We start from the raw sequence: 13,397 nt of genomic DNA, 5'->3' as shown, positions 1-13,397 counted from the left end.
TTCAGCAGGGACCCGACTCCACCACTTCTGCTGAGCGCCACCTGTGCCCAGCTGGGTGCCTCTGCGGTGACGGGGGGCCCACTCTGCATCGGGGCCGTTCATGCCAGTCCCGGACAGGCTCGTCTAAAGGAGAGCGCTTCCTTTCAGCAGAGCCCAAATCTGTCTTTCTCACTTCCTTTCTTCTTTCGTCCTACTTTGCACCTCGGGCCACCCAGGGCAGGTCTGCCCATACCCTGCCTGGCCACTCTGTGGGTATTGAGAAATGGTGCTGTGACCTCCCTGGGGACCATCTTTCACCCAGGGCCAGGCTCAGGCCCCTCGCCACAGAGTCTGTTTCGTCCTGGAGGGATCTCAAGCGACGTCACCTCCCCGGGCAGTGATGTGTCTGGGAGGAACAGGAGACGCTCCCAGTCACGTGGTCTGTGACAATCCCGACATGCGTGGGGACGACATCGGGGCTCCCAATTCAGAACAGGACCCTGCCCTTGGGGAGCAGGCTCTCAAAACAGGCTCCTCCAACACCCATCCCAGCGCTCAACCCTGTCCTCTCCCAAGACCAGCAGCAGCAGTGCTGGCCATGGCGCCCGCTTGTTGAGCTTTGGCCATGACAACTTACTTCTCGTTTCGTGTCTAGCCCTGTAACCACGTTTGGAAAGGCGGACATCCCGTTTTACAGGTAGAAAGTTGACTCGTGGAGAGATTAAGCAATTTGCCAAGGGCATGGGGTGTGGTGGACCAAATAGCGCATCCCCACATACCCCACAAAGCCCACCTCGCGCCCTCCAGAATATCAGGGGGCCAAACTCAGCCTATCCCGTGCCCTGCTGGGGGAGGAGGGGCATGTAAAAGGAGGGGGCCCCAGATTCCAGCCCAAGACGGAGAGCCTGTGGTCCATTCAGAGCCCTGCAGGGCCACCTCCCCAGCTCCTCCCTCGGGCCCTTCTTCTGAGATGCCAACCAGGGCTGCAGGAGGTGTGACCACGCCCAGACCACCGGTTGCCCAGGGTCCAGTCAGCGGCTTGCTAATCCTTCCACGCTGGCCAGAGCATGCAGGGGACACATCCAAAGCTCTGGCCAGCGGGGGTGGGAGCGCAAGGGCAGGGTCGGGGGCATCATACATTTTGAGTGGCAGTAACTCGTCTTGCCCAAACCCAAACAAGAAATCACAGGTATAGGTAAGGCGGCACCCGGGATCTCCCTACATCTGCCACAGGTCCTGGACCTGGGTCTGGCATCTGACCTTGCAGCAGTCCCCAGGGGAGGGGACCAGAGCTGGCGGCAGATGGAGCCCCAGGCCCTGGGCTGTAAGCCAGAAGCTTGCTGTGGTGGCATCCAGCCGTGTGAGCAGACATAGGTTCAAACACTTACTAACCCCATGTGTCTATCTGCCCAGGCAACCCCGGGGGTCTCCGTTCCCCTCCTGCTTCCTCCCTGGACGAGGTCCTAGAATCCAAACAGTCCCCTCTGCCACAGACCACGTGGGTCTATTTCCCCCTCCTACATTTCCTGTAAGCAAAAGTAAAATCCTCACCACCTGAGATTTCTTACTTTTTAACCAGAAGGATGTTTGTTCTAACAAGGTATGATATGAAGAATGACGAGGGAGCCTTTGGGGAGCTGCATAAGCCCCAAGCGGCTGGGCCTTACCGTGGTCCAGCACATCGTAAGCACAAGGACATCCAAACTCCCACCTCATCACACTGCCTCGTGGGTCAGGAAACTGCTAGCTAAGCTCTCTGTGGGCAATTTGGGGCTACAAGCAGGTGCACGGGCCCCGAAGCCCAGACTCGCACCCACCGGGGAGGTGGGCTCAGCAGGTGCCGCCCTTCGGCACCCGTCACGGGTACCTGTGGTGCAGGTGGAGCTGCAGGGCTCGTGGGACGAGAGCTTCCACCGGTACATGTCCGCGGGACTCACGCCATGCTTGCGCGTCTTGGGCCTGGTCCTGAAAGCAGGTGAAGCAAAGAAGGGGCTGAGTTTCACGGGAGGATGTGTTCTCCATGGGGCGTGGTTGTGCACCCGTCCTGAGCTCCAGGCAGAATCGCCACCTGTCGGGGCCCCAGTGCCCACCGTCTAGAACAGAGACAAGGGAAGCAACGCCCATGGGGCGGCAGGTTGTAGGAAGGAACGGACGTTGGCATTTTCCATCTCAATGACCGTCTGAGCTCACTGGCCTGCAGCCGTCAGAGCACCTTCGGGGGCTGGGGGTGAAGAATCTGGGGCTCCCCAACATCGCAGTTGCTCCTTCCACACACACAGCCTTCTCGCTGTCACCTGGGAGGGTCGTGCAGGTTCCTCCTGCCCTGCCCCCGGGAAGGGACCGCGGAAGCACCTGGCGTGCTGAGAAGATACCAGAATTCTCTCTCACGGCCTCCCTCAGCTGGGATTCTGACTGAATGGGGCACACTAGCCATTGGGCCTCCAATGATCAAAATAGAAAAGCTCAGCTGCAGACGGGGGAGTGGCCGCGTCCCCTCCAGACGCCTCTGCCCAGGTCTGCAAGGGCTGCTGTGCAAGGGAACGCCGGGCTGGGTCCCCGCCAGCGACGGGCTAGGATTCTTGGCCGGAACTCAGACGGCCCAGCCAACTATTGTTAGGACTGTTTGCTTCTTTGAACCAGTCGGTGTGCTGGGGCCCAACCTCCGTATCCAACGTGCAGGCTCGTTTTGGACTCGGCAGGGGCAGAGGGAGGTGGCGGCAGCTCCCAGAGCCCGGGCATCTGCTCTGAGATGCAGACGGCTGAGTCTGAATGCGGCCCATGGAACCCTGCCACCCCCAGAGCCGGCAAAGGGGACGTGGTGCCATGGCCCGGGGGACGGCACATCCCTGAGACCCTACCGCCCAGCTCCACTTCCCTTCCTGCCCAGAGGGGCTGACTGAAGACCACCCTAAGCTAAGACCCTCTCACAGAGCACACTCGCAGGTCCTTTCCTTGGGGCTTTCTGTCACCCCGGAGGTCAGGCTTAGATGAGGGTTGCAGGGCATCCATGCTAAAAGGCTTTCCAGTCAATTCTGTGATAGAGACATTGGTTTGGATTCAACTGGGAGTTTACTGTTTGTCTTCCAACTTCTGGAATTTCACAAGTGGATGAGAACGGCTCTTACATTTTACTTTTGCATAAATGTTGCCCTGAAGACACATCATGCTCTGAGAACCAGGAAACAGTCTACCCACGGACCTTAAGTAACGAATTTACTGATGTGGCTACATGAACCCAGGAAGGAGGGAGAGTGAGGAGGGGGAGGGGAAAGCCGAGGGCAGCTGGCCACACGGCTGGGACAAGTAACGAATTTACTGATGTGGCTACATGAACCCAGGAAGGAGGGAGAGTGAGGAGGGGGGGGGGAAAGCCGAGGGCAGCTGGCCACAGGCGGGCGGCTGGGACCCCTCACCTGGTGGCGTCCCCACCGGGAGGCTGCCCCAGCCTTTCCACACATACGGGGGAAGGGGGAGGTCCTCCCTCTTTCCTCCTTAAAAGTAAGCGAGAACTTTAAGATGGGGCGCTCCACCCACCCAAGACCCAAGCATCTCAGAACACGGGACCCGGGGAACCTCCCTGGGGAGGAAGAGCCTGATTCTGAAATGTGCTGATTGGGTCCCCCACCCTCCTTTCAACAGCTTTAAATTCTCCCCAAGAACAAAAGGGGATGAAAAGATCCAGCCCCTGCCTGGCCACCCCACCCATGGAGAAGCCATCTTTATCTAATTACACCCTCCTGGGCCAGCAGGCAGCGTGACTCATTCTGGAGAGACAGCAAGCGGTTCAAAATAACCCTTCGAGTTTTAAGCACCAAAGGTATTTTTTTGGGGGGGCTGCCCACATGGCACTGCTCGTGGGAGCACCGCATAGGAGCCTGTCCGGCCTCTCGAAACGTGTATTGGCACAACGGTGCAACGCCTAAAAGACTGTTCTCAGAAGTGGGGCCCTAGGGAGATAAACACCCAGGAAGTCGCTGAAACCACCAACCCTCCACCCGCCTCCATCTGGAAGGAAGATAGTGCCCTCTGATCCGAAAGGCTCGGACCGCCTCAGCCCTGGGATGCCTCAGATCCCGCGTTTGGACCCTTTCCCCACGACCGCCACGCTTGTTTATAAAAGGCTCATAAAGTGCTTTGCTTCCCCGCCACCCCCGCCACCCCCGATCCAGGCTGAGACAGGGACCCTGTGTCTCTGTGTCTCGGACGCTTGTTCCCAACGCCAGCGTCTGGTGTCGGGATGTCCCTTGATTGTTCGGGGCTGTTCTGAGAGGGTGAAAATAACCTTTCCTTTCTGGGCTGCCCCTTTGATTTCGCCCTCTCTGAGCAGACGCGACTTCCTGTGTTTGGACAACTCGCTGCGACAGGGCTATTTTGGCCTGGCGGTTCCCCCCCACCCCCACCCCGCCACCTCCCTCGGCCCTTTATCTCCAAAGACCATCTTTGGTCTCTGGTCCGCGGTGTCCTTTGAAGCAGCCGGTGGGGGAGCCGCCCATCTCACCACTTCAGGACTTTCTGAGTAATGACCATCATTGTATTGGTTCCTTCATCCCACATGGCACTGGAAACCCAGTCATTCCCCTTAGGGCCCAGGGGTGGGGTGGGAGTCAACGGGGATGGGACAGGAGACATTCTTTAAAATGTGACCTAAGGACCCGAAAGCTTGTGCCATGACCCGGCCTAAGAATCCTTGAGTGCCCGAGCCGGCGGGCCATGAAGCATTGTCTGACAAGCCCCTTGCTCAGGGACGGGGAACTGAGGACCAGAGAGGGTCACCGATGGGTCCAGGTCCCATGGGGACGGAGCAGGGAGGGGAGAGAGTTGGGATGGAGACCCACTGGCACTTTGCATGCCTGAAGCCAAATTAAACAGCAGCCTGTGTGCCACCCTGGTAAACCCGTTCATAGAGGGATCCTGACCATGAGATAGGCGGCCTTCCTCACACTGGGTCATGGTCCCAGAAGGGCCCCTCCCCCACCCCGGAGGCTCAGTGTATTCATGACCTTTCCCATTTACTGGGTCCTCACTAGGTGCCTTCAGAGCTTCAGTACCAGATGGAACTCAATCCTCTGGCCAGCCCTGGGGGTGAGAAGAGCCCTAAGTAACTGGCCCCGGATCACAACAGCAAGTGCCGGCTGATTCTGAACCCCCCTCTCAGACTCAGAGCCTGTCTCGCCCTTCCAGCCGCTGGATGCCACACACCCCCAAGGCCCACTCCCTGCATTCTGAACCCGGGCCAGGCAAGCAGATGGCCTAGATGGACCCTATGGGAAGAACGGCAGCCGCAGAAGAGGCTCCAGACCTCCCACTCTGTCCACATTTGCAAAGAATTCCACCCAGAGCCTCAGAATTGCCCCGGATGTGCCCTGGGTATCTCATGGGGCCTTGGAAAACAGCTTGAGAAAAGAGGGGGACACCTCCTGTGGGCTCAGGGGCCCAGCTTCCCTGCTCTCATCCCCGGGGAAGGGTGAGAGAGTTGTCTCCACTCGCTTCACCTCAAGAGTGAACCCCAAATCTTCCATCAAACTCAACTCCCCAAGGACGCCCGCCTCTGCATCCTCAGCCCTGGCTAGGGTTCCACTGGCGTGGTGTCTAAAGCCAAGGGGTTTGGGTGGGTCCTCAGAAAACAAGATAAAATAAAACCCGGTGCACTTGGACTTCCCTGGTGACACAGGGAATCCGCCTGCCAATTCAGGGGACACGGGTTTGATCCCTGGTCCAGGAAGATCCCACATGCCACAAGGCAACTAAGCCCGTGTGCCACAACTACTGTGCCTGAGCTCTAGAGCCCACGAGCCACAACTACTGAGCCCGTGTGCCACAACTACTGAAGCCCACGCGCCTAGAGCCCGTGCTCCGCAATAAGAGAAGCCACTGCAGTGAGAAGCCCGCGCGCCGCAACTAGGAGTAGCCCCCGCTCGCGGCAGCTAGAGAAAGTCCACGTGCAGCAACGAAGACCCAACACAGCCAAAAATTTTTAAATTAATTAATTGATTAATTTTTTTAAAAAAAACAGTGGGCTTGTTCCTGCCTCCAGTCCCCGCTCGCCACCAGGGGTGCTGAGCCTGGCTCGGTCTGTTTAAACTAGCCTCGCTGCCCTGTTAGCCTGGAGAACAGGGGAGTGAGTCATCATCGGCCCAGGGAATTGTCCTCTAGTAGGGATAGTGGAGGCCTGGAGCCACTCTGATCCCAGCTGACCCCAACCCAGGGAGGCTCCTGGCCTCAGACTCCTCCAGGGCCAGCCACGACTCAGGTGTCCCCAAGTGTGACTGTCCAGGCCTCCCCAGCGTGTCCTTCGCTCTGGACTCTCTCCCACGGCCCATCCCAGGGCAGCTCCAGCCCCACAGCAGGAGGCCTTGTTCCTAGTGCTTGACTCGGGGCCTGGCCCCCGGCTGGAGACCCCGCTGAACCATCCCCCAGTCTCCTCCCTGGCCAGCAGGGAAGGTTGTCCTGAGCCACCCCACCTTCGGGGAACCTTATGGTCTCCCGCGAGAGCTGTCCCACCTTATGCACGGCAACCATGTGTGCAATGAGCGTCCAGACGGAGAACCTAAGGACCCCAAGCCTCCAGTCTCTGAGCCCTAAGGACGTCGCTTACCTACCTCTCTGAGCCCAATACCCTCCCTAAAGCTAAGGCTGGTTGTGATGAGAACATGTCTCTGTGCACACGGAACACTTAGCCCCAAGTGCTCAGAACTGTTCACCGCCTCCCACTCTGCCCCCCGGTTCCCGGAATCACGTCACACATGGGCACTCGGCACCGGTTTTAGCCCGTGGACCTAACTTGTGGGAAAGATGCTAAAACCCAGGCCTCTGACCTGCTGCTCAGATCCGCGGGGTGAGGCGGGGGGGCCCTGGGCGGGGGCGGCTCTCTCCCACCTACCTCCGTCCCGGCCCTCACCCAGCAGCCCCCAGAGAGGACTGGGGAGTCGCCTCCTACCTGGCTTTCTGCGTCCTGTTCCCAGCCAAGGCAGGGAGGCTGGCACTGGCGTTGGGGAATGGGGCCTCGGAGGAGGTGTTGGCCACTCTGTCGGTGCTCAGCTCCAGGTAGGACCCGTTGAGCAGGTAAGCACCGGCTCCCTCGTTCTCCTCGTACTCGACGTAGAGGCTGTCGGCCGGGGAGCCCCTCGGGGCGCCCTGTGCAAAGATGCTGTTGCTGGTCTCATTGAGGGGGACCTCCTTGGAGTCGGAGCCCGTGTCCAGGAGCTGGTCGGAGATGGCGTTGGCTGAGAGGAGCTCCTGGGAGGTAAAACGGGCGCCGGCCTCTTGGTCATCCTGGTGTCCCGCGAGAGCCGTCCCGGTGGCGTTGCCGTCTACAGGGGAGATGGGTGGCTCAACCTCCGGTGCCCCCTCATGGCGGGGCAAGGGCTGCCCTGGGCAGGGGCGGAGCAGGGGGGCTGCAGCAAAGACCTGAACCGGGAAGCGTCCAGGGGCAGGTTTCCGCCCGATGAGCGGACACAGATCGCCCGGCGGAGGCTCGCGAGCCGGCCTGGACAACCTCTTGTTGGGGAGCCTGCTTGACCTCTGCCGGGGGTTGGAGAGGGTCTCCCCGAAATTCACATCTGCCCCGAACCTCAGAATGTGAGCTTATGTGGAAATAAGACCTTCACAGACATACAGCTCTCCAGATGAGATTGTCACGGACCCTATAACTGCAACGCCTGCTGTCCTTTTAAGAAGAGAACACGCAGAGACACACGGACGCAGAGGAGAAGCCGTGTGAAGACAGAGCAGAGTCTGCAGCGATGCGGCCACAAGCCAAGGGACGCCTGAGCCACGGGGAGCTGGAAGCGGCGGGAAGGACCCTCCCCTGGAGCCTCCAGAGGGAGCACAGCCCTGCCGACACCTTGATTTTATTCCATAGACTTCTGGCCTCCAGAATGGGAAGAGAATATGTTTCTGAGGTTTTAAGCCGCCCGGTTGGTGGGAGTTTGCTGCAGGAGCCCCAGGGAACGAATACCGCCTCTAAAGTGTTTCCTACTTGAAGACCCTGAGGGTCTTGGAAACTTGCCCCCCAAGTCAGTGAGGGGATTCTTCTCAAGTCTGCTCTACCCTCCACCCCTCAGCAGGGCTGATGGTCCAGCCCAGCCCCGACGAGTCACTCCACGGCCCTCAGGAGCACAGCCAAGCTGCCAGCGTGGGGTCAGGGACTGTGACCCACCGCTGCGTCTTCAGCTGCACCTCCTGCGGCTTTCCCTGGAGCCTGTCCCGCCAGGCTGGCCCTTGCTGGGCCCCTCACCCCCGCCCCTTTCCTACGCCCTCGCCTGGCTAACCCTTACTTGCTCTGGAGCCCTCAGGTCAGGGGTCACCCTCTCCAAGAACTCGAGGTCCTCCCTGTGCCCCTCAGCTGCCCGTCATTCCCTCCCAGAGCTCCGGTCACACCTCACACGCTATGCTGTCTGTCTGTCTGTCTGTCTCCACCGAATGAGCGAGAGCACGGGCTGTGGGGCCGGACCATCCTGGATTTGCCCCCAGCTCCTCCGTGGTGGACTGTGTGACGCGGGCAAGACCCCTCCCTCTAAGCCTCAGTCTCCCCATCTGTCAAATGGGGGTAACCATACCCACCTGGAGGAAGGTGCGTGCAGAGGATGTCTGCTAAGGGCCGGCCCTGGGCCTGCCCAGTCAGCCTGCACGGAACCGGCACCTCTGTCACCCTCTTCTGCGGGTGCCGGGTTCTGAAGACCCTTCACCCGAGGCCCCTCTCCCTGGGAAGCCCCGCCCCACCCCGCCCCTCCTCCTGGTTACCTCGGAAGCCCTTGCCCCTGGGGGGCCCCTCGCAGGCCCTGCCGCTGGCCTGCGCGCACACCTCGTTGGTCTCCTGGCCTTTGCGCAGACCCAGCTCGATCCCCGGGCCCCGGTGGCCGAACAGTCGGTTGTCCAGGCCCAGCCGCTCCGAGGAGGCCTGGCCGTAGAGGGAGCCGTTGTGCTGAAGGAAGCCCACCAGCCCAGCCCCGTCCAGCTCCTGGCTCTCCGTGCTGTCTGAGGCGGGCTCCGAAAAGCTATAGTAGATGGGCTGGATGCGGTGGGCGTGCGGCGGCTGCAGCAGCGTGTACTCAAAGGTGATGGAGGGGCTTTTGCCGTTCTGGTTCCACACCTGGGGGAGGAGGAGAAATGGGATTCCAAGCCTCCCTCAGCCCAGCCCCTCCCCCAGCAGCCTGGCGTGGCTGCTGAGGCCCACTGCCCACAAGCCCCTTGAGGACGGAAGATTCTTGTCCCTGAGCTGCAGGAGGCTTTCCTGCTGCAGGCCTGCGGCCGAGTCCTTCCCAGGGACTCACCCTTGACCGAAGAACGCTGCCACGCCCACCCAAGGCTACGCGTGGCCCCAGGGCCAGTCCGTGTCCAAAGACGGGCGAACACGGCCAGGGAGGGGGCAGAGGGAGCCGTCCGCCCCAGGCACAGGGAGTGAAGGGTGCGCGGGGTGCAGAGAATGTTTTAAAGGTAATAAAACCAATTAAAACCCAACCTGCATTTTACTATCACCACGTGCCAGAAACCCCAAGTTGTAAGAGTGCACCGTCCCCACCACCTTCCCCCCGGAGCCCCTCGCTGCCAGCCGAGCGCAAGTACCAGGGCCCAGGCCCCTGAGGACCGTCCCAGCATCAGAGCTGACTGGGGGATGGGCTGAGGTTTCTGTCGAGACTGCGTCGCCCCCCAGCTTTCCCCCCCTGACTGTCCTGCTCCCCCGACTGAGTGCTCGCGGGTCTTTCGAGGGACGCCGCCTAAGTCAGCTGGTGTCAGAAGCCCCAGGAATCAGCTCTCAAGTGGGAGTTTGGAGCGGGATCCCCCGCCAGCAGGGCTGGCGCGAGCCCTCCCTGGCGGTGCGCATGGACCCCTGAGATCCCCCCAGGCGTCAGGCTGGAGTGAGGCGTCAGAGGAAGAAAATGTGCCTCGGGCGCCATGTCTCAAGTGCCGGGCTTGGGGTGCACCTTGAGAAAGGAGAACGGTCTTCGGAATGTGGCGCTTTGGAGATAGACGGTGAAAGGCTAGGGTGACATCACCACCAAACCTCCAACCTAAGGCCAAACCAGAGTGCTACCTCCTAGGTGTTACACACCTGAGACTCGCATGTCCTCCGGCAGGGCCAGAAAAGGTAGAAGGTCAGAGAGCCGGGGCCTGTTGGCTTCTCCGCCTCGCCAGGAGCCCGACCGGGAGGAGGCTTGGGGCGCGGGGGTCTGAGTCAATCTGCTTAAAAATTTTGAAATCTCCGATTCCCCTGAATCTTTGAGCCTAAGAAGTGGCCATTCCTCGCTGTTAAGGCCAGCTCCTGGCCCTCGCCTGAAGACGGTACGGAGATCTCTGCCTCCCTGGGGGCCTTGCCCACCTCCTCCCCGGGCCGCCTGGCTGATGGCTCACGTTAAGCATCCTCTTCACCTACTCAGGGGAGCCCTGGGGCTGCTCGGGGGAGACGGGGCCATCGGCAACGACCCCGCAGAACCAGCCGCGGCAGACAGCAGAAGCTGAGCCTGGATCGGGGGAGTCTCTCCTATGGGAGCCCCGGCTCAGGATGGAGGAAGGGCCACGCTCGCAAGCACCCCGGAGAAGCTGAGGCCAACACACTGAGGGCAGGACCCGTGCTGGCACCACCACAGCAGACGACGAAAGAGGGAGGAAAAGGCTGGAAACGCCGCCAGGTGACTGTTTTCTGCAGGATCACCTGGAGGACGTTCCGGCCGCCACAGTGAAAGGAAGCGTGATGGTGAAGGGTCACCCACATCACTCAGAGGGACACCTAGAGGGATGGTGTTGGGTGTCCTCATAGGCCAGGGCCGGTGGCAGGAGATGCCAGTACAGAGCTGAACTGTCCGTGATGATCAGACAAGGGGGCTCAGGCACTGTAACGAACAATGAGGTTGACACGGTAGCCAGGGAGCTTAAGCCACCTTTGGACACGGCTGACAGAACAAAGGACTCCTAGGGGACAAATGCCCGGGCCCAGCAAAGGTTCTTCTCAATCTGTATGATCAGAAGAAATCGCGGGTGGATGATCGCAAAGCAGACGGCAGCTGCCACGTGAACGTCACAGTCCCTGCCCAGCTTCCTGGACCACTTTTTAGACCCAGAATCTGCTGGAGGACGGAACAGCCAGGTCCCCAACTGGTTGATATGGTCACGATTCCCCCAGTTCTTCCACCAAAGAGCTCACAGCTATTTACTTGGTGAGCTGCTCAGTGGAGAAACGGGTAGACACTGTGGGACCAGGGTTCAAGTTGTCGTTGTTAACCAGGGACCCAAAGCATCATTACTGTCCCCGTTATGGTGAGAGCACGTGGATGACAAGTAATGGCCCAAACAAGGCCCAGGTCTGGTTGACAGTCTATCCTCTGGATCCAAGGCTCACCCAGCCCCCAAACGCATAACTGGGAGTCAGCACAACTCTCCTGTTGGCTCCTTGACCTGGGCGGGGAGTAAATCAGAAACCATATTGCATCCTGGGGGGAAAACACAGACATTAGCGCCGCTCAAAGACCTAAAGGATGCAGGGGTGCTGACCCCATCATAGCCCCCATTTAATTCAACAGTTTGGCCCCTACGAAAGCAAGACAGATCCAGGAGGGTGACAGTGAATTCCTGCAAGCTCAACCAAGCAGTAGCCCCAGTTGCAGCTTTGGGATTGATATGGCCTCTCTTCTAGAGCAGATTAACATGCCCTCAAGTTGACCATATGTGGCCATCCGTCTGGCAGATTCTTTTCTACCCCCATCAGGAAGGAAGAGCAGAAGCAGCTCTGTTTCACACATTTATAGTTCTGACCCGGGGCTATGGCGACTCTCCCGCTTCCCGGCATAACACACGGTACACACGGGTCTGGACCACGCTACAGAACATGACATTGGTCCTCGACATTGACGACATCATATTTATCAGTCCTGATGAGCAGGAAGGGGCACTGGAGGCCTTGGTAAAACATACGTATTCCAGAGGATCGGAGATTAACCCCTGTGAAGACTGGCCCCACATCAGTGAAAACCTTAGGGTCCAGTAGTCTATGGCAGGACAAGACAACATCTCCTTGAAAATAAAGGGAAACTTATCATATCTCATACCCCCAACCGTGAAGAATTTAGGACACAACATATTCCATGTCAGGGAATATTGGTCCAATCCATGTACTGGATTTGCCTTGAGTGGGGTCCTGAGGAGAAAGGGCTCTGCAGGAGGCACAGGCTGTGGTGCAAGCAGCCCACCACCTGGGCTCTAATACCCAGCAGCCCCTGCAGTAATAAAGGTGTCTGTGGTGGGGAAAGATGGACTGTGGAGTTTCTGGCAAACTTTGCTAAGAAAATGATAACGTAGACCCCTAGTATTCTAGAGGAAGGCCGTATCACCTAAAATAAATAGACGTTATTTGAAAAAAGCTCCTGGCGTGCTATCCGGCCTTACTAGAGATGACCCTTTGACCACAGGACATCAAGTGACCCACACGGCCAGAGCCGAACATTATAACATGAGGCCTCTCAACTCCGTTAAGTTACGGGGTCAGGAGGGCCCAGCGGCAATCCAGGGCTAGAGGGATAGAAAGCTCATCAGCGGGTGACCCAGTCTCCCAGCATCCGGGACTCTTGTGCCAGCATCCCTCTCTCAGCTCACAGCTACGGCTGCACGGAGTACCCTCAGGGTGAAGACAGAGAGGAGCAAAATGGCAAAACTTGGCTCTGAGCTGCGTCAGCTCGGTCTGGGGGTGCGAGCTGAAAATGGGATCTGATTCGGGCTAGCCCTGAAGAGTTGCTGTGAAGGAAAGTCCTCCCACAGGGCTTCAGGCAGTACATGTAAGGGGGTCACCCAATTTGTTTGGAAGGCAGAGTGGCCCTAAGTAAGAATAAATACTGACTCGTGGGCAGTGCACTTGGCTTGGCCGGTTGGTCGGGAGCCTGGATGCAAAAGACTTTAAGATCGGGCACGAGGAGGTCTGGAGAAGACACGCGCGGTTGGATCAGTGGCGGAGACGTAACATGTGAAGGTCTCTGGATCACCTGTTAATGCACACTACGGGGTGCGCCCACCCTGGGAGGGGCACGAAACAAACGGGTGAGAGATAGAACGTCTTTGCCACCTGCCATGGGCCAGCCTCTGGCATTGGTCAGGTGGGTGGGCTCTGTCCCCACCATATCCCTCAGCCTCCATGAAAGCCGGCAGGCCTCCAAGAGCCTCTTGACATCACCTGATTTCAGTGATAATTTCTCTGCATTTTCAGATCTGGGGCACCAAGCGGCAATGCCATTCATTTCTAGACGGTAGCCATGGGATAAGTCCCGGCAAGCTGGCCATAACAAGCCGAACCCTCTTGCCCTCTGCTCACGCCCCATGCACTCCCCCCAGGAGCCATGAACAGCCTGGGTGCAGCATCAGGGGGCAGCCGTGACAAGCACTGCCATGGTCCCTCAGCATCGAGGACCTGGCAGGAAGGCCCCAGCGTTCCACGG

The 13,397-nt window shown here is 59.1% G+C and overlaps 1 protein-coding gene across 1 annotated transcript in view; it reads right to left on the bottom strand.

Annotated features, from left to right (window-relative positions):
* The window catches only part of ADAMTSL2 (ADAMTS like 2), a 36,078-nt gene that overhangs the window by 10,580 nt on the left and 12,101 nt on the right, over nt 1-13,397 (bottom strand). The window contains exons 10-12 of the mRNA XM_007453077.1: nt 8,722-9,070; nt 6,917-7,289; nt 1,847-1,944 (exon numbers count right to left, since the gene is read on the bottom strand). Coding sequence (XP_007453139.1) covers nt 1,847-1,944; nt 6,917-7,289; nt 8,722-9,070 — 820 coding nt within the window. The remainder of the gene's footprint in view (nt 1-1,846; nt 1,945-6,916; nt 7,290-8,721; nt 9,071-13,397) is intronic.

The sequence above is a fragment of the Lipotes vexillifer genome, unplaced genomic scaffold, assembly GCF_000442215.2.
Source record: "Lipotes vexillifer unplaced genomic scaffold, Lipotes_vexillifer_v1.1 scaffold149, whole genome shotgun sequence".
Taxonomy (NCBI): Eukaryota; Metazoa; Chordata; class Mammalia; order Artiodactyla; family Lipotidae; genus Lipotes; species Lipotes vexillifer.
Note: the sequence above shows the minus strand (reverse complement) of the source record. Positions and strands in the feature narration are given on the sequence as shown.